The sequence below is a fragment of the Scyliorhinus canicula genome, chromosome 14 (genome assembly GCF_902713615.1).
Source record: "Scyliorhinus canicula chromosome 14, sScyCan1.1, whole genome shotgun sequence".
Classification (NCBI taxonomy): domain Eukaryota; kingdom Metazoa; phylum Chordata; class Chondrichthyes; order Carcharhiniformes; family Scyliorhinidae; genus Scyliorhinus; species Scyliorhinus canicula.
This window is the reverse complement of record NC_052159.1, coordinates 84,267,840-84,289,345: the sequence shown is the minus strand read 5'-3', so window position 1 is coordinate 84,289,345 and position 21,506 is coordinate 84,267,840. Positions and strand designations below refer to the sequence as shown.

Genomic DNA, 21,506 nt, shown 5'->3' with positions numbered 1-21,506 from the left:
CCTGCTAATGGTCACTATTAATTCGGCAATTTTGTGTTTAAAAATTATGCCCTTTGTTTTTACTGAAGTGCTATTTCTGACTTTCTCTTTCGCCCTTCTCCAAATCGCATTATCTTACAGTGGTGTCTACAAAATTTAACTTTTTCCTCATTCACCTGAGGAAGGAGCAGTGCTCCGAAAGCTAGTGTTTGAAACAAACATGTTGGACTTTAACCTGGTGTTGTAAGACTTCTTACTAAACTTTTTAAAGTTGGTGCTGGTATGAGTAAAATGAGATAAATGGCATAATTAGAGCTGATTTCCAAATTCTGTTTAAACAATGATTTTAAATGAAGTTTCAGAGCTCTCTGTTGGGACAGTGGAGCTTAATTCTTCCAGTTACAGTCTTCTTGTTTAAAAGGAGATTATCGATGAACAATTAGCAGTAATGCAAACCTTGATCGATCAGGAAGTTGAAATCTGAATGTTCCATTCAAGTAGAATGCGAGTCTTTGGTATTAAGAGGTCTTCTGTCTCTTTCTCTCTCTTTGCCATCTACCTCTAGTCTCTGAGAACATTAACATAGGGATTCATTATTGTTGACTTCTACTCTATTTATTGTCTTGGCTCTTTCTATTTCCAAACCATTTCTAATCCAGGTGTTTTGTGGAAAATTTGGCTGAAACTAGTTTAAAATAAAAAATTGAGTTTTTACAAACAAAACAATGCACCCTCAATTGGTACGGTACAGTGTGATCAATGTCCGTTCAGTAAACCGGTCAACTGGTACGGTACAGTGTGTTCAATGTCAGTTCAGTAAACCGGTCAACTGGTATGGTACAGTGTGACCAATGTCAGTTCAGTAAACCGGTCAACTGGTACGGTACAGTGTGACCAATGTCAGTTCACTAAACCGGCACTTCCACAGATACTAATTTTCCCAGATAGTAACCTCATCGGTATTCACAGCGTGATCTGTTTCCCAAGACCGTAGAGTATCTAGCACATTCATACAGGATCTAGGACTAGAACTTGCTAATTATTTGCTTTGATTCCGTAGATAACAGGATTGTTTTTGCACCGGTGAGAGACTAGCATCATGTTGCAGAGATTTCTTATCAAGAATAAAATCGTGACATTGTAGATCTCTGAAAAAAGAGTACCTCGGGGATGCCATATTGTTGACACAGTTGCTCAAAAAACAAAGAAGCACCCTTAAGCATGCCCCCATACCTTCCAATCTCAAAACCATGGTCAATAAGACCTGGTGTGAAATCTGAGTTATCCACAATGGGACAGAGAGGAGAAGTCAAATTAAATCTCCCTCCCAGCTTACGGACCAACCTCCACGCTCTTGAGTGTTGATGATTATTGAATTCTCACACTTATTCAGCACAGTCCTAAAATCCCTAAGAAACAACAGATCTTGTAAGGAGTATTCAGACTGGCCAGCCTCAATATCAAGCCAGATGGAGATGTGTAAATCTGAGATGCAAGGCTCATTGATGCATCCTAATATTCAGCTCCCCCAGACTTTTCTTTGAACTAGGAAGCTGCAATTTGGCCAATTTTAAGTGAGGTATCTTTTTATTTCATATAAAAGGAGCTAGACACCCCATTAATTTCCTTTAAAATCTTGGCAGAAAGCAACATTTATAGTATCTGTAAAATATGTACAATGTAAAACCTAGGCAGCACATTGATCTTAATCAGGCCAACCAACCAAACCACAATAATGGTCAGAGGGACTTATGATGTTTACAGACATGGAGGGGGCAGGGGATTTTGCAAAGTTAATTTACCTACTACAATATCAAGAGAGGATTTTCAGTTTAGACACTAATAGAAACACATCATTCATATATGACGTGATCTTATGTTGCTTCCCACCACTAGAAACCCAATCACCAAAGGATTTTATCTAATTGCCTCCGCCAGGGGTTCAATAGCTTTTTAAAAAAAATCTTTCTATTCTCCACCTGTTCAACATTTTCATCAAATAAACAACAAAAGAAAAACAATAACAATTCCCCCAAACAAAACCAGCACGCCCCTCAACATACAGACCAAAACATCAGTCCATGCGTTCCAAGTAAAAGTTAAAATTAACAGTCAGTCAATCAGTAAACAGTGTAATCAAAAACAGCAATAACACCCCCCCCCCCCCCCCATGCTCAATGGCAACCAATTCTCATAGGTGCATAATAAACTGTCCCCATGAATTGTAGAACCCTTCCTTCAACCTTCTCGTGAGTCAGAAATTCAAGTAGGTTCCCCCTGCCAAACCAAAGCATAGGGTGGAGAAGCTGACCTCCACCCCAACGGGACCTGTCTCCGGGCAATCGGCGTGTCGAAGGCTAAAACATCTGCCCCGCACCCGCCTGCAGCTCGGGCCAGTCCAACACCCCGAAAATGGCTTTAAGAGGCCCTGGTTCCAGGTTCACGTGCAGTACCCCCGAGACGACACTGAAAACCTCCCTCCAAAACCTCTCATGCTTCAGACAGGACAAAAACATATGTACATGATTTGTGGGACCCCTCCCACACCACTCGCATACGTCCTCCACTCCCTCAAAGAGCCAGCTGATCCTTGCCCTCGTGATGTGCGCCCTATACACGACCTTCAGCTGTATCAGCCCCAACCTCGCGCATGAGGTTGAGGCATTCACCCTCCAGAGCACCTCACACCACAGCCCTTCTTCCATAACCTCCCCCAATTCTTCTTCCCACTTGGCATTAATCCTCCCATAGATCACCGACACCAGCACCTTCTCCAATACCTCTATGTCAGTACCTCTTCCAACAGCGAGGGGGTTGGCACTATTGGGAACTCTTTCTCGGAGCTGCAGGTACCTAAACCCTTCCCCTTGCTCCAGTCCATATTTCTCCCCCAACTCTTCCAACCTCGCAAAATGTCCCCCCAGAAACAGTCTTTTAATACCCTGATCCCCATCTCTGAAACTTCCCATCCAGCCTCTCTGGCTCAAACCTGCGATTTTTCTCCCTGATCGGCATCTCCCCTGACTCAGCTCCCAGATGTGGTGCCTCAGCTGCCTCCAAATCTTCAGTGTCGCCACCACCACCGGACATCTAGAGTACTTGCCTGGGGCCATCGGGAGCATCACCCTCGCCAGCGCCCCAACCCCCTACACAGGCCCTTCTCCATCAGGGGCTCAATAACTGGCAACCTTACCTAGTCCCTCACTAAAGGCTAAAAATTATCAGATCTATAACTGTTAGTAAGAACTGCTGCCAGAGGATTTTTATAAAGCTCTTGTATCCACTTACCATAATTCCCCTCCCAGCCCAAAGTTCTGCAGCGTGTAGAATAAATAATTCTCCTCCACTCGAGCAAAAGCTTTCTCTGCATCTAATGAGATCACAAAGCGGTCTCTCGCCTGCTTTTGGAAGACCTGAATAATATTTAATCTCCTAACATTGTTACATGAATTTCGGTCATTGATGAACCCAGTCTGAACATTCCAGAGAATCAAGGGGAGGACTTTTTCTAGATGCAACGCTAGTAATTTAGACAACAATTTCAACTCTACATTCAAGAGTGAAATCAGCCTACAGAATGCACATTCCTCTGAGTTCTTGCCCTCCTTCAAAATTAAGGAGATATTTGCTTCTCAAAGCAACTGAGGCAGCAGACATGCTTCGAATGAATGAATATGCATACCAATCAGGGGATCTATTGGCAGGTCTTTAAAATTCACTCCCAAAACTATCAGGCTCCGGAGCTTCACCAGACTGGAGATGCTGCACGGCAAATATAATTTCCCCCTTAGAAATTGGAGCATTTAGGGTTGACCTTTGGTCCTCGGAAATTGTTAGGAGTTTAAAGGAAGAGAAAATGCTCTATATGTATTGGTGCATCCCCCGACTGACCTGTTTTATATAAATTGGGATAGAAGCTTTTAAATGCCCTATTAATACACTTTGTCTTTAGAATCCTATTAGCCTTGGAATCTAGCACAGAGGAAATAAGCCCTAGTGTGCATCGTCTTCTTCTTCATATGGAAAGTCAAATATCTACTTGGTTTATTTCCAAATTCATGTAGCTGTTGTTTTGCAAACATTATTCTCCTCATCACATTGTGTGGAGATGCCGGCGTTGGACTGCTGTGAGCACAGTAAGAAGTCTTACAACACCAGGTTAAAGTCAGCACATTGTGGCAGCAAGGAGTCCAGTGCCATTTGGATTGCATTAATTTCTTTTTAGCATTGAATGGCTAGGTTTCCTAACATATTCCTCTCTGATGCAGCATATTTTACTTGCGCTTTTTGCTGGCCATATATGAAATGATTAAGCCCCTTTCAAAGGCTTTGCAGATTTTCCACCAGATTGAGGAAGGGCTTCCTTCAGAGAGAGAGAGTGGACTGAATAGATGAAATCGAACTCTGCCTTAAAGTACAAAATAAAGTTATGATCCTTAAACAGAGATGCATTAAATCTCCCAAGATCCAGACCGAGGATGAACACTCTGAATAAAAATTCCAAGAAGACCAGGCCATGATCAGAGGCTAATTAATACTACCTATAGAGTAGGAAGCTACTGAATGTAATATTGTTTTGGGCATGAAAAGATAATCAAATCTGGTATTACATTGGTCGGGAGCAGAAAAGAAGGTAAACTCTTTATCTTTGGGATGTAATGGTCTCCTAACATACAAGTAACCCATATCCTCTCATATCGATGCTGATGCCTTTGCCTATTGAGTGGGTGGTATCCTAGTTGTCCATCAAAAGATTAAGATGGCAGTTGAAGTCCTCACTTATGAAGGAATTTGTTGAAGCTAATTCGGTAAAATCCGCAAAGATTTCAGTCACAAAATCGGGAGAGTAGCTCGGAGGGCCATAAATACTTCTCCATGCAGCATCCCCATAATAATTACATACCTTATCCCCTCTTGTCCATCACGCAGTTCCCTCGTCTAAAAAGCACATTTTTATGAACTAAAATCACAACCGTGCGGCTATTAGTCGAGAATGCAGCAATAATCACCTGCCCCACCCGATCCTGCTTCAATTCCTAGTCCTCCTTGCCATCTAAATGAGTTTCCTGCAACTAAGCTATGTCCACTTTCTCCTTTTTAACGAAAGACAGAATCTTTTTTCTTTGAATAGATTGATGTATCCCTTGTACATTCCAGGAGCAGAGTTTCAAAGTAGCTACAGTCATTGCTTATTCAGCCAAAGAGCATATAGGAAATTGACGCAAAGAAAATCGTTTACCAGCCAAGAATTTTCCTACGCCGCTTGACCATTCACCAAAACATACTCTTCCCCATCTCCAACCATACTGGAAGCACCAGGGACACGTTTATGAAGTCTTTTTTTTACTGAGACATGAGACTTGTCTGTATCCTTGCAGGAACCAATTGATGATCCTTTACCCCCAAATAATAAGAAAACACCCAAAGCCAGTAGCTCGAAGGGGGTTATCCTCTCCAAATGTGAGGCCCTGTAGGGCTACACCTACAAATCTCCCATAACACCAATGAGTCTTTCTCCTTAAAAGAGAGGAGACACAATATTCCATGAAAAGGGTCAGCACAGAACCTGCATTCTAACCCTTCCTATTGAAACCTGATCCACACGCCTACCTTCCAGCAGAGGCACTATTCATAATCATCATGATCAGAGCAAAGGAGGCCATAAAACATGCACCTCCATTGTAAGCATATGGATGAAAAGAAGGATATTGTTCACACGGCCCTTGTGTTATACAACCAGCACAGTGTATTCCTTAATTAGGAGGAGCACGCTGAGGAGTAATTTTGAGTAATTGGGAAGTCCACCCCCTATTCTCTCGGATTAAAAACTCACTCCAGTGCTCATTTGCTAAATCACCCCTGTCAGATTGAAACATACCAACACAGAATCTGAAAGGAACTATAATGTCAAGGGATAGAGTCCAGATTATTCAGTGAACTGTTATTCCATGGAGTTTAAAAGCCAAGGCTTTAGCCGGATTGTCGAACATCTTTCTAGAGTTGTCAGATGTCACCCTTGGTGTGGCAGGATACGGTAGGGCCCTTAGGGCAAGGACTCATTACGTCTATAGCTGCCTCTAATATTCTTTGGTGACTCTTGAAGTTCTGATAATAGACAATTAAGGGGCAGGGCTATTGGTTGTCCCTAGCCCTAGACAGGATATGATGTGCCCGTTCTAATTTAATGTGTCCAACTTTCATTTCTGAGTTCGAACGATGTAGCCAGCTCTCAAAGAATTTAACTGGAAGTTTACCCTCGGCTCCTACTGACAATCCAGATATTCATCCTCTGACGATTTATAGCTGATCTCTACTGAGAAAGTTCCATTTTCGACAGTACTTATTCTTTCCTACACTTCATTAAGCCATTTACCTGTATTCTGCAGCTCTATATTATGAACACTGATATTTTGTGCTAACAGACTTAGTTTCTCATTAATGACCGTATTAATATTAGCAGTCATCAGTTATAATACCAATAAGAATGGGGGAAGGGTTTGCCGTCAGTGGTATGGGAAGCGCTGAAAACAGTAGTGAGGGGTGATGCCATCTCGTTTGAGGCTCCGGTGGACAGAGGTAAGAGAGTAGCAGCAGTGGCTTGTAGAGTATATTTTGGAGGTAGATAGAAGGGTCTGTGGAGGATCCAGCTCCGGATCTTCTGGTGAGGAGGAAGGAGCTGCAGGCGAGGATTGACCTTGTGTCCAGGAGAAAGACAGTTTGGCAGTTGAGGCAGACAAAGGGGAGGGGGCAGTATATGAGTATGGGGAGAAGGCCAGCCAGGCGGCTGTGAGGGAGATTGTTTGTTTGGGTCTGGGATGGGACAGGGGAGCTGGTGGTTGCATCAGAGCAGATGATCAAGGCATTTGAGGAGTTATACAAACTGGACATGAGGGAGTTTTTTGAGAGGATTGGAATGTTCCGAAGGAGGAGAGGGAAGGGTTGGAGGAGCCAGTGGTAGTGGAAGAAGTGCGGGTAGTGATGGGGGAAAATGCAGACAGGTAAGTCACCGGAACCGGATGGTTTCTTGGTAGAGTTGTACAAAAAGTTTATCGATAAGTTGGCGCTGCTGTAGGTAGAGATGTTTGAGGATGAGGTGGCTAAGAGAGCACTGCCAGAGACAATAGGACAGGCATCCATCTCATTGTTGCTTAAGAGGGTCAAGGACCCGGTGGAGTGTGGATTGTATAGGCCTATATATTTGTTGAATGTGGATGCTGCCAAGATATTGGCGAAGGTGATGGCGCTTAGGTTGGGGGGAGGGTTCGTTCCGGGGTTGGTGTTGGGTTTATTTTATTTTGTGATGTTATATGTGTTTAATGTAAAATTTGAATAAAAATACTTTTTAAAAAAAAAAATAGAAAAGTTGGATTCACAGCTTCATGTTAACTTAGTGAGGTCGAGGTCATGCTGGAAAATTCCCTTTCTATTGGACTTGACTGGAACTAAACTAATTTTGTATGAGAGACCAAATAAAAAGATTGGTTATGCTGTTATTCTTTCAAATGCTCAGCTAAATGATGCAGTTTTCCCATGCACATATGAAATGTGATGGATTAAGTAATTGGAAGGAAAAAAATGTGAGTTTGTTTTCTCTTCGGGACCAGGATGAGTCTATACATAGGATAATGCTGTTAGAACATTTGTGCTAGTATAATCTCAAATGTCTGGACTGGTATTCACCAAATGGGAGATCTTAAAATTATTGAATTAGTTTTTCTTGACTATTTAAATGCAGTGTTCATAATTTGCTTCCACTCAATAGTTTATTCAACTAGTTTGACCTGTATTTAACAAAAAGACTTTTGATGAGCTTGATCACATCTTATGAACAAATACAAGAAGATTATTGGGTTATCAACAAAATATTTTTTATTTAAGGCTAGCTGATCCACTATTAAATACAATTAACTTTCAGTTTCATACTGTGACTTTATTTAAATTTTAATGGAAGCAAAGTTTTTGTATGTGGATATAATATCACATCAACAATCAATGAATTGAGTTGAAAGCACCAGCTGCTGATGTGAGTGCCAGTAACAGAATAAATTGATATTGTTTGAATTGTCTAAAAATGGCCTTGTGAACCCAAGCAATAGTGTGTCTCTTCTGGAAAGTGTGCCAGTGAGGAAAATGACGTAGCATTTTGACGGCAGGAAATGTGCCAGTTATTCATCTGTTTAATACTGGCAGCTTTTACACTGGCGCTCATTCTTTTTGCATTAACAGAGCAGGCTTTTTTCATTGATGGAAATGGAGATGATCCCAATGTAAGATTGAATTATGTACACAGTCTCAATGCACCATTTCATGTGCCGTTTTCAAATGTATAGTGCAGGTGCAAATAGTAGAATTGATAGCTGTTCCTTTGCCAACTGGACCTTTCAGCTTGAAATTGCACTAAAAACTGAATGCAAATGCCACTTGAAAGGAATACTTGTGGAATGGCTATTTCCTCAACTATTAATTTCTTCCTGACAAAATGTCACTTAATTTTTCTTGTCAAAGTGAAACTTTGAGCTCACCTTAATCAGGATTCTGATCTTTATTTGCTGAAATAGATGCTGAAATAAGCATTTCGCTGTAGACTCTCTATCGCCACGTGGTATCTTTATCTTCCCCTTCCATTGTTCCACTAAATCCAAAAGAATGATCGCTAATGGGGTTTCCTTACCTGAAATCCAAAAGATGGGACATATCTTATTTCAATTTCAATTTTTTTAAAATTTAAAGTACCCAATTCATTTTTTTCCCAATTGAGGGGCAATTTAGCGTGGCCAGTCCACCTACTGTGCACATCTTTGGGCTGTGGGGGTGAGACCCACACAAACATGGGGAGATTGTGCAAACTCCACACGGACAGTGACCCAGGTCCGGGATCGATCCTGGGACCTCGGTGCCGTGAGGCAGCAGTGCTAACCACTGCGCCACCGTGCTGCCTATTTCAATTTCAAAGATAAAATTTGCATTGAATATTTGCATTGAATACTTGAGGGTAAGACCATTATGGAATTGTTCTGTGAGATTCCTTAATCTACTTTCACTAATTGGAAGCTGATGCGATTTGTGTGCAAGCACTAAGACCTCCAAGTAACATCTCTGCAATGTCCATCAACTCTGCCCCAACCTCTGCTCATCTGCTGCCGTCAAATCTTTGTTACCTCTAATTGTGACCATTTAGTACACTCCTTTCAGGCATCTCCGATTCTAACCTCTAAACTTGAGACCATCCAAAACATTGTCCATGTCCCAAGTTGGACCAAGTCCAGTTCTTCCATCACCCCTCTGCTGGCTGATCTGCACCGACTCCTATTTGGGCGATGCCTTGATTTCAAAATTCTCATTCCTATTTTTGTCTCTGTGGACTTGCTATCTCCCTAACCCCCTCCAGCTCGACATTCTGAGACATCTGAGCTCCTCCAATTCTGGCCTCTTAGTGGCCCTGACATTAATTGCTCCTCCATTGCTTTCTGTTGCAGAGACCCCAAGCTCTGGAATTCTCTTCCTAAACCTTTCTGTGCCTCTACCCACTTTGCTCCATGAAACCTAACCTAGATCGTATAAACCTACCAACTGATATGGGGGATCAATTAAATACGGGTGTGAGTGAAATGTGGGAAAAAACATTGGAATAGAATAGAATAGAATAGAACAGTACAGCACAGAACAGGCCCTTCGGCCCTCGATGTTGTGCCGAGCAATGATCACCCTACTTAAACCCACGTAACCCGTATACCCGTAACCCAACAATCCCCCCATTAACCTTACACTACGGGCAATTTAGCATGGCCAATCCACCTAACCCTCACATCTTTGGACTGTGGGAGGAAACCGGAGCACCCGGAGGAAACCCACGCACACACGGGGAGGACGTGCAGACTCCACACAGACAGTGACCCAGCCGGGAATCGAACCTGGGACCCTGGAGCTGTGAAGCATTGATGCTAACCACCATGCTACCGTGAGGCCCCTAATGTTAAATTTAATGTATGGTTTATTAAATGAATTAATTGTACAAAGATATATTTAACCACAATCAAAATGTTTTAAAACTGTCAAATTCATTGGCTTTGGCACCCAACAGAGTTCACCAAATTCATTGAGTCTCTTTGGCTACAGCATCATCGTAAAGAATCCTACTCTGGATCAGATGTGGCACTTTCCCTTACAAAACCATCCCTCCAACAAATCATCATCTTCCCTCTTTCATTGTGTTGGATATTTTGCATAAAGGTAGTTTTAAGGAATTTATATTTCTATTGGTAAACATTAGAAGTAAAGTATAGTTAGTGTGTTTCATTTGATGTTTCTGTGCCTGGAAGGGTGAAACCTACAGTTAGATTCATGCTGGACAAAGGTATTTGTTTGTTTGGGGGTTGGTTTCCATTCCATCTGTGATTATATTGTGCTTGGATAGGGCTATGGCGTGAAGAGTAAATAAACCAGCAGTGGTTTCTTAGCAACTGGGGCCTTGCAAGGTAGAAAAGCTTTAAGTTTTTGTTTAGCTAATTTGATTGCAGTTAGAGAAAGGTATAGAGAGAGCAGGCAGCTCTTGCATCTCCTCCATGTGGAGGAACGGATTGGGAAACAGATTTTGGAAAGGTGCAGAAGTCACAGGGTAGTAGTCATGGGTGACTTCAACTTCCCAAACATTGAGTGGAAACTCTTTAGATCAAATAGTTTGGATGGGGTAGTGTTTGTGCAGTGTGTCCAGGAAGCTTTTCTAACACAGTATGTAGATTTTCCGACCAGAGGGGAGGCCATATTGGATTTGGTACTCGGTAATGAATCAGGGCAGGTGATAGATTTGTTAGTGGGGGAGCATTTTGGAGGTAGTGACCACAATTCTGTGACTTTCACTTTAGTAATGGAGAGGGATAGGTGCGTGCAACAGGGCAAGGTTTACAATTGGGGGAAGGGTAAATACAATGCTGTCAGACAAGAAATGAAGTGCATAAGTTGAGAACATAGGCTGTCAGGGAAGGACACAAGTGAAATATGGAACTTGTTCAAGGAACAGGTACTGCGTGTTTTTGATATGTATGTCCCTGTCAGGCAGGGAAGAGATGGTCGAGTGAGGGAACCATGGTTGACAAGAGAGGTTGAATGTCTTGTTAGGAGACTTGCGTAAGGCTGAGGAAACAAGGTTCAGACAGGGCGCTGGAGGGATACAAGATAGCCAGGAGAGAACTAAAGAAAGGGATTAGGAGAGCTAAGAGAGGGCATGAAAAATCTTTGGCGGGTAGAATCAAGGAAAACCCTAAGGCCTTTTACACATATGTGAGAAATATGAGAATGACGAGAGCGAGGGTAGGTCCGATTAAGGACAGTAGCGGAGATTGTGTATTGAGTCTGAAGAGATAGGAGAGGTCTTGAACAAGTATTTTTCTTCAGTATTTACAAATGAGAGGGGCCGTATTGTTGGAGAGAACAGTGTGAAACAGACTGGTAAGCTCGAGGAGATACTTGTTAGGAAGGAAGATGTGTTGCGCGTTTTGAAAAACTTGAGGATAGACAAGTCCCCCGGGCCTGACGGGATATATCCAAGGATTCTATGGGAAGCAAGAAATTAAATTGCAGAGCCGTTGGCAATGATCTTTTCGTCCTCGCTGTCAACAGGGGTGGTACCAGAGGATTGGAGAGTGGCGAATGTTGTGCCCCTGTTCAAAAAAGGGTATAGGGATAACCCTGGGAACTACAGGCCAGTTAGTCTTACTTCGGTGGTAGGCAAAATAATGGAAAGGGTACTGAGGGATAGGATTTCTGAGCATCTGGAAAGACACTGCTTGATTAGGGATAGTCAGCACAAATTTGTGAGGGGTAGGTCTTGCCTCATAAGTCTTATTGACTTCTTTGAGGAGGTGACTAAGCATGTGGATGAAGGTAAAGCAGTGGATGTAGTGTACATGGATTTTAGTAAGGCATTTGATAAGTTTCCCCATGGTAGGCTTATGCAGAAAGTAAGGAGGCATGGGATAGTGGGAAATTTGGCCAGTTGGATAACAAACTGGCTAACTGATAGAAGTCAGAGAGTGATGGTGGATGGCAAATATTCAGCCTGGAGCCCAGTTACCAGTGGCATACCGCAGGGATCAGTTCTGGGTCCTCTGCTGTTTGTGATTTTCATTAACGACTTGGATGAGGGAGTTGAAGGGTGGGTCAGTAAATTTGCAGACGATACGAAGATTGGTGGAGTTGTGGATAGTGAGGAGGGCTGTTGTCGGCTTCAAAGAGACATCATAGGATGCAGATCTGTGCTGAGAAGTGGCAGATGGAGTTTAACCCTGACAAGTGTGAGGTTGTCCATTTTGGAAGGACAAATGAATGCGAATACAGGGTTAACGGTAGGGTTCTTGGCAATGTAGAGGAGCAGAGAGATCTTGGGGTCTATGTTCATAGATCTTTGAAAATTGCCACTCAAGTGGATAGAGCTGTGAAGAAGGCCTATGGTGTGCTAGCGTTCATTAGCAGAGGGATTGAATTTAAGAGCCGTGAGGTGATGATGCAGCTGTACAAAACCTTGGTAAGGCCACATTTGGAGTACTGTGTGCAGTTCTGGTCACCTCATTTTAGGAAGGATGTGGAAGCTTTGGAAAAGGTGCAAAGGAGATTTACCAGGATGTTGCCTGGAATGGAGAGTAGGTCTTACGAGGAAAGGTTGAGGTTGTTCGGCCTTTTTTCATTCGAACGGAGAAGGATGAGGGGTGACTTGATAGAGGTTTATAAGATGATCAGGGGAATAGATAGACAGTCAGAGACTTTTTCCCCGGGTGGAACAAACCATTACAAGGGGACATAAATTTAAGGTAAATGGTGGAAGATATAGGGGGGGATGTCAGAGGTAGGTTCTTTACCCAGAGAGTAGTGGGGGCATGGAATGCACTGCCTGTGGAAGTAGTCGGAAACGTTAGGGACCTTCAAGCGGCTATTGGATAGGTACATGGATTAGGGCAAAATAATGGAGTGTAGATTAATTTCTTCTTAAGGGCAGCATGGTAGCATTGTGGATAGCACAATTGCTTCACAGCTCCAGGGTCCCAAGTTCGATTTCGACTTGGGTCACTGCCTGTGTGGAGTCTGCACATCCTCTCCGTGTGTGCGTGGGTTTCCTCCGGGTACTCCGGTTTCCTCCCACAGTCCAAAGATGTGCAGGTTGGGTGGATTGGTCATGATAAATTGCCCTTAGTGTCCAAAATTCTATGATTAACCTAGGACAAAAGTTCGGCACAACATCGTGGGCCGATGGGCCTGTTCTGTGCTGTATTTCGCTATCTATCTATCTCTGCTGGAAGCAGTTAGCCAAAGAAGGAAGATTTGTTCAGCCTTGCTGGGAGAAAAGCCACACTATGGAGTAATGGTTAAGAAAACAGATGTTGAAAGTATGGAGTCCTGTTAGTTAAAGAAACTAGAGAAATTGAGTTGAAGTCTGGAGTTAAACAGAGGAAACTGGGAACCGGAACAGATTCCTGTACAGTCAAGTCACAGGGCTGAGACAAAATTGGATTGTTAGAGGCCAGAAAGAAATCTGCCAAAGCTCTAAGGTTAGTTAAAATCACTACAGATTGGGAGACATGGGGGTTGATTTTTCTGGCCACGTTGTGTCCAGTGTAAATCCTGCTATGTCAGGAAAATACCAGGAGAGCTGAAATGGAATTTATGCTGTGCACCAAACAGTTGCAATGTTCCTGGGCCCTCCCAGCAGACGTAATCGGTTCATACCCAGTGAGGAGTGGAGGGCAGGAGGAGGAAAGATCAGGGCACCCTGATCTCTCACAGGGTGGGCTTGCTGGTGTGATTAGGCCCCTCCAATGCCAATGATGGCACAAAACACACCCCTCTTCAGAAAATGGCAATGTGTGGGAAGATCTTTTCTAGCAACTTGCCTGTTTGAAACATGCCAGTTTTCTGGCTGAACCTGACCCGTCATTCTTTTGTTCTAAGTACCAGTGAGGGTTTTCTGTTCATGGGTTCCTCTTGATCTCATTGGTTAAGTGGAATCTGAATATGTCCCACACTAAGATGCATTCTTCACATAGCCATCTATTCCATACATTCTCAATTCATAACGTCAAGCCATCCAACTGTTGTAATGGATATGCAGGGAACATGATATTCATCATGGTTTTCCATTTGAAAATTATATCCGCTTCAATTTTGTTTGGTTGCCCATGTACCGTGAATTTTGTCGTCTTGTTGACCTGGTGTTTTCACGAGAACTGTTTTTGAACCTGTTCACTGCACAGTTTGGCTCCTGGATATATTGAATTTCATCCATGTTGCTTGTGTGTCTCAGTGAATACTTATTTTTGCCACTGAATCCACTAGAAACTGGTGCATGAAGCTGGTACGGTCATGATACAGTTGAAAACTAATTAAGATCAGCTCAGCCAATTGAGGAAAGCTATTTTCAATATTTGAAGGCACAGTCTAATTACCTAAAAGTCTGTGAATTTAGTCATTTGAAGTGGATTTATGTTTCAAAAGCAAAAAGCTTATAAATATGTAAGAGTCTTATCATAACTCTTAAGGCCTCCCTAAAACACTTAACATACAGTGAACTACTTTAAAGTACAATTACTGTGAAGTGGGAGTTTCCTTTATATTGGTGACATAGATATTCGTGTGACAGTTGAGTTTGCAGTTTTATTTAGGCCAAAAATCATACGGTTGATTGACATGGGTAATATTTTTGAGGGATTGGCATCATGCTTGATTTGAGCCCGAAAAGATCATTTTGTTGGAATAAAGTAAAAGCAAATAACACTAAAGAATGCAAATAAATTCTGTAATTTTATAATATTACAAACTATATACGTTCATCCAACACAATATAAATATATGCCATAACAAGTTTAACAACAATTCACATTGCAGTCCTCCAAAATTATTGCCTGAATCACGAAACAATTCTTCCCAATAGCCTGGTGAAATACAACATCATATGGATCTTCTTAGTCTCCATTATCATCATTGTTGGTACTGGTCTCCATTATCATCATTAGTAGCGAAAGAGAAAATGCTGGAAAATCTCAGCAAGTTTGGCAGCATCTGTAGGGAGAGAAAAGAGCTAACGTTTCGAGTCCGATGACGCTTTGTCAAAGCTAACAGACAGAGAAAGTGGGAAATATTTATACTGTGGAGTAAGAATGAAAGAGGAGTCATAACCACAGAAACCCAGGGAAACCGGATGCTAATGACCACAGAAACCAAGGGGAAAGAGTGCTAATGGCAGTCCCCAGAGAGGACAAAAGATGTGAAAGGTCAAACAGCAGGGAAACTAACATCAGAGGATGAACTGTAGATGTGGGAGGAGGGGAAGGGAGAAGCAAAGAGGAGAAAGGTGAAGGAAAGATGGATAAGATTGGGGGGGGGGTGAATTAAATGTATATAAAGAAAGAAATGGTAAAAGACAGTTAAAATGAAATGAAAACAAATGGGTTGATGCACTATTGATTACGACGAGACAAGAGTAGAGAGTAACAAGGATTTATATGCAGAGATGTGGACCCTCCCGCAGCTGCTGCTGAAATGGCTGCAGCTCGGAGAGCCCACACATTTATACTCTGCCTACTGGGTGGAGCCAGCAGGCAGGGATTTACCCCCGTACTTGTCATACAGGGGTCTTACTGTAATACCCTCGTATGCAGTATACACAATACAACAGTGGTGACTACCACATGGGTCAAGGTGGGGTAGAGCTGATCATCTGAAGTTGTTAAATTCGATGTTCAGGCCGGAAGGCTGTAGCATGCCTAACTGGAAGATGAGATGTTATTCCTCCAGTTTGTGTTGCATTTCACTGGAATATTGCAGCAGGCCAAGAACAGACATGTGGGCATGGGAGCAGGGTCTTTTGTTAAAATGGCAGCAACTGGAAGGTCAGGGTCCTGAATGCACACATACCGAAGATGCTCAGCATCATTATTAGTAGTATTGGTAACTCAAACATAATGATTCCAGAGGATCCGAAGTAATGTTGAGTGGATTTGATATCTACATTTTAGGAATAGTTTGACAATATATGGATCAGAATGTGATTACCTTTGTTCAGCCATGAATACATCTGATCTCTTAAGGTGCCACTATCAGCACCCTTCTTAGCCATGATCATCACCATTTCCATTCCCTTTTGTATTTTTGTCCATGACATCGCTAGCTAGCAATCACTCTCCAGCTTCCAACTAACACTGGCTTGCTATCCAGCCTTTACTGCACACCGCATTCTCTCCTGTAATAGGTTAATTAAACGCGCTGTCCCTTTCCGAGAGTCATATTGACTGCCTGATCACATTATAATTTTCTAAGTATCATGCTGTGACCTTCTTAAATAATGGATTCTAGGAGGCCATTGATGAAGCAGCTAAAAATGGCAGGGCTTAGGACACTACCCTGAGGAACTCCTGAAGCGATGTCCCCAGACTGCGAGGCTTGATCTCTGGCAACTACAGCCATCATCCTTTGAGCTAAGTATGACTCCAATCAGTGGAGACTTTTCCCCGATTCCCATTGATGTCAGTTATCCTGGGGTTCCTGATGTCATACTCGGTCAAATGCTACCTTGATGTCAAGGGCAGTCACTCGCACCTCTGAAATTCAGCTCTTTTGTCCATGTTTGGGTCAAGGTTGTAATGAGGTCAAGAGCGGAGTGGTCCTGGTGGCACACAAACTGCCAGTGAGCAGGTTATTGCTGAGTAAGTTCGACTTGATAGCACTGTCAATGACACCTTCCATCACTTTGCTGATGGTCGCGAGTAGACTTGATGGGGCAGTAATTGGCCAGGTTAAATTAGTCCCACTTTTTGTGGACGTGATGTATGTGGACAATTTTCCACATTGTTAGGTAGATGCCAGTGTTGTAGCTGTGCTGAACAGTTTAGTTTTAGGGGCGTGGCTAGTTCTGGAGCACATGACTTCAGTACTATTGCTGGAATGTTGTCAGGGCCTGTGTCTGTTGCCGTATCCAGTGCCTTCAGCCTTTTTTTGATATCACCTGGCATTAATGAAATTGGCTGAACATTGGCGGCACGGTAGCACAGTGGTTAGCACTGTCGCTCCACGGTCCCAGGTTTGATTCCCGCCTTGGGTTGCTACCTGTGCGGAGTCTGCACGTTCTCCCCATGTCTGCGTGGGTTTCCTCCGGGTGCACCGGTTTCCTACCACCGTCCAAAGATGTGCAGGTTAGGTGGATTGGCCATGATAAATTGCCCTTTGTGTCCACACAAAAAGGGTAGGTGGGGTTACTGGGTTACAGGGATAGGGTGGAGGTGTGGGCTTAAGTATGGTGCTCTTTCCAAGGGCCAGTGCAGACTTGATGGGCCAAATGGCCTCCTTCTGCACTAAATTCTATAATTACTATCCGTGATGCTGGGGAGGTTCTGTGAATGGTTCCATTAGATCTTGTGTCCACCCAAGCAGATTGGGCATCGGTTTAACATCTCCAAAAGATACCAATCTCTGAAAGTGTACAAAGAATGACACCCATGAATTGTAAACCCCGACCCACCCCCCACCCAGACTCCTCCCCTCCACTTCTTCTCGAAAACAACTCACCCAGTATCGGTCCCTTCCCCCAATTTTTCACCCCGGCTAGGCTCATCAAAACCTGTTCTACCAGGCTCTGATGGCTGCAGCCCCTCCCCCCATCTCACTCCCGTTCATTGGCCATCTTAAACCAGCCAGTGTGGAGGCCCCCCTCTTCTCCCCCCACCCCGCCCTGTCCCAGGAAAACAAAGAAATCCCCTATAACGCACAACCCCAGCATAAACCCACAAGCCCCAAAGAACCATCATTGCAAAGGAAAGTCCCAACTCGTACCTTGTCCAAATAGACAGCGTCAACTCATTTAGTACATACAACAACATGCAGTGAAAAGATAAAGCTACATACTCTCCTACCAACCCCATATCCTGTACAAGACCAGTCCTCAGTCCCATTTCTCAATTCTGCCACAGCCCTTCTGCCTTTGCAAACACTTCTGCCGCTTTCACCATCTCAAAATAAATTGGATTGTAGGTCACCCTCAGCTTAGCTGGACACACTATGCCGCACCACACCTTTCCAGTGCCGTCTTCACTTGGCCGAAGGCCGCTCGCCTCCTCACCAACTCCACCGTGAAGTCCTGGTATATGCGTATACCAACTCCAGCCCACTGTACCTTCTGCTTTGAAGCACAAGACATTCTCCTTCACGCAGTACCTACGGAAACAACAGTCACTACTCTTGGCAGCTCGCTCGCCTTTGGTATAGGCCTCCACAACCTATGAGCCCGATCCAGTTCGTATCGAGAGGGATCTTCCCCCTCCCCCAATAGCTCCGCCAACATCATTGCAAAATACTCCGTCGGCCTCGGGCCTTCCACCCCTTCGGGCAGACCCACGATCCTCGGATTCTGCTGCCTGGATCTGTTTTCCAGGTTTTCCATTTTGGCTCGCAGACCCTTGTTGGTCTCTGTCACCCTCCGCAACTCCTTCCCCATCGAGGTGAGTTTTTCACGGCTGTTTTTCTTTGAGATTTGGACATCTCTCGTCTCTATGCATTCCTACCCTTGTTTAATCAAAAGTAGCTCCTGGGACGGGGCATCAAAACTCCGAAAAATCAATTCTCAGGCGGGAGCCCTCCAACGTGCGGCTTCCTCCAACTTGCCGCCACCGGAAGTCCCCAGCACCTTCTCCCAGTTGAGTCCTTTCATTGTAGCCATCCTTAAATGTGTGTTCCATTTAAACCCCTGGTTAATTTTCCACATTTTTAGATAGATGCCAGTGTTGTAGCTGCACTGGAGCAGCCTGGCCAGTGGCTTTGCTGGAGTACAGTCTTCAGCACTACAACCTGGACATTGTGGGGGCCCATAGCCGATCCTGCATCCAGGGCTTTTAATTTTTTAATTTGATATTCATTATTTGAAGATTGGAATCCTGACATGGTGGGAACCTCCCCAGGAGGAGGCCGAGATAGATCTTCCACTTTGCAATCCTTTTGTCTTTTGTGTATGCTGCACTCCTCATCCCATTAGCTGTTTCATTGTACACCATTATTCATGAGTAGATGTGACATGACTTTGGAGTTTTAAGCTGACCTGTGGTTGAGGGATTATGGGCGGGATTCTCCTGTACCCGGCGGGACGGATGGCGTGAACCACTCCGGCGTCGGGCCGCCCCAAAGGTGCGGAATCCTCCGCACATCAGGGGCTAAGCCCGCCCCGGAGTGGTTGGCGCCCTGCGGGATAGGGGCTTGGCGTCACGCCAACCGATACCAAAGGGCCTCCGCCGGCCGGCGTGAGTCGGCGCATGCGCGGGAGTGCCAGCGCGTGCTGGCATCATCCCTGCACATGTGCGGGAGGGTTCGTCTCCGCATCCGCCATCACGGAGGACCACAACGGCCGATGCAGAGTAATATAGTGCCCCCACGGCACAGACCCGCCCGCGGATTGGTGGGCCCCAACCGCAGGCCAGGCCACCGTGAGGGCACCTCCCGGGGAAAGACCCCCCCCCCCCCCACCCCAAGGAACCCCGGAGCCCGCCTGCACCGTCAGGTCCCAGCAGTAAGGGACCTACTCTGATTTACGCCGGCGGGACCGGCTACAGGCGGGCGGGGCTCCGGCCCATTGCGGGCCGGAAAATTTGGGCGGCCCCGGCGCCCACTGAGTCGTGCTGGACCCCGCCATTCTCCGAGGCGGGCGGTGCGACTCACGCCGGGCTGGTTTTTGGGTTTGGCGGGAGAATTGGGAGGACGGCGGGGCGGGATTCACACCGACCCCCGGCGCTTCTCCCACCTGGCGGGGGGGTCAGAGAATCCCGCCTCATGTGTCGACAGCATGCTGCTTCATGCTTTGTAATAAACATTGCATTCTACGTTATAGAATCCCTACAGTGCAGAGCAAGTCGATGTTGAGGCAGTATACCATTGTGTCATCACCTCTGGTGAATTGCCCTGTAATATGGGATGAGACTTTTTTGGGGTTGGTGATGGCCTAGTTTTCACTGTAGAGAAAATAGCAAAGGATGCCACATTGCTTCCCAGTAAAATCCCAATTTGCTTAACAGAGCCCCTTGTTCTTGCAGAGCCCCGTCATGTTGATTTTAAAAATATTGTCCTATCCTTACTTCTCCAGGTTCTGCTGTAGTTTTTGCTTTTGAAGGTAAAACTCCTGTAGTTTGCAATTTGGCATCTTGTAATTCCACATATATTGTGCATGTGTTTGAAAAGGAATAACAAATCAGTTCGCTTGTTTAGGTGATTTTGCAAAGTGTTAAGAAAATCCATATGGGAGAATGTCTAATTGAGTTATTGGAAATGTTGCTGCTGAGCTAGAATCAGCTTCCTGTGTTATATTGGTTTCTGCAATGACCACATCATCATGGGTGGCATTTTGTTCCTCACCCCATTGGGTTTGCTGCTACTTTTTTTTACTTAAATGAAGCCTAGAAGGATTTTTAAAACTTGAAGTATGAAATTAACCGATATAAATAAGTGTACATTTCAAGAATTGTGGTGCAGGTTAATGCATAATATGACATCATGGTGCATGTATTAGACAAACCTGCTGAAAATCCATTTGAATGTGAAGTAGAAAGGACAAGGCTTGATGTTACAAAGATAATTTTTGCTTTGAGATGTGAGACGATTCACTAACCACTGTGTGCTCTTTTTCAGATCTGATTCAGTGTACAAATGAGATGAATGTAAACATACCTCAGCTGGCAGACAGCCTTTTTGAAAGAACTGCAAACAGCAGCTGGGTGGTGGTATTCAAATCTCTCATCACAACCCATCAAATGATGGTTTACGGGAATGAGGCAAGTCTCAGAAAATACTTAAATTTTGGGTTGTATAAGACAAACTAAAGTGTATGAGTGAATGTTTCTGTTTTAATAACCACCTTTTGAAGAAGCTCTCCAGTTGTGGTTTTGAATAATGAATCAGAGTAAGAGTGAAAACTCAGATTATTTTTTGACTTAACCAAATGAAGGAAGCATCATGTTCTGAAAATGTCCCCCTCCACCACTTCCAAATACTGTCCTTATCGCCAATATGTTGTAAGACTATATGTTATTATTTGCTGGGTGCATATTGGTATGAAACAGTTTGCATTTATATAGTACCTTTCATGGAATTCTAAAGCACTTCATAACCCCCTATTGAAGGACAGTCACTAGCTAATTTGTGGATGGTGAGGGAGATGTGTGTTCAGTTGATGTGTTTTGGTGGAGAAATATTGAATCTGTAACCATCTGAGTCTGATGACTGTTACCACTAAGCCAAACTGTCATAGATGCCTGCTTTTATCTCTGCTGATCCTGCTTTGAATTCAGGATTGTTAGATGCAATAAAAATGTTCTGTCTTGACACTTCACTCAATTGTGCAGAAATCTATTGTGAAATTACAAGTGTAGGGAAATGTATTTATAAGGTCATGTCTATTATGCCGTAGCTCCTTTTGGGCACCAAAGCATGCATACCAGTATTGCCATCTCCAGAACTATATTGCCGTTTTGGGTGAAGTAGATTATACTAGTTCTGGGACTTGTGTCACC

General features: G+C 44.0%; 1 protein-coding gene across 22 annotated transcripts in view; it reads left to right on the top strand.

Annotated features, from left to right (window-relative positions):
* picalma (phosphatidylinositol binding clathrin assembly protein a) overlaps positions 1-21,506 on the top strand; it is a 161,830-nt gene that overhangs the window by 13,207 nt on the left and 127,117 nt on the right. For all 22 annotated transcript variants that reach the window (XM_038818475.1, XM_038818477.1, XM_038818483.1 and 19 more), the window contains exon 2: positions 20,626-20,768. In XM_038818475.1, coding sequence (XP_038674403.1) covers positions 20,626-20,768 — 143 coding nt within the window. The remainder of the gene's footprint in view (positions 1-20,625; positions 20,769-21,506) is intronic.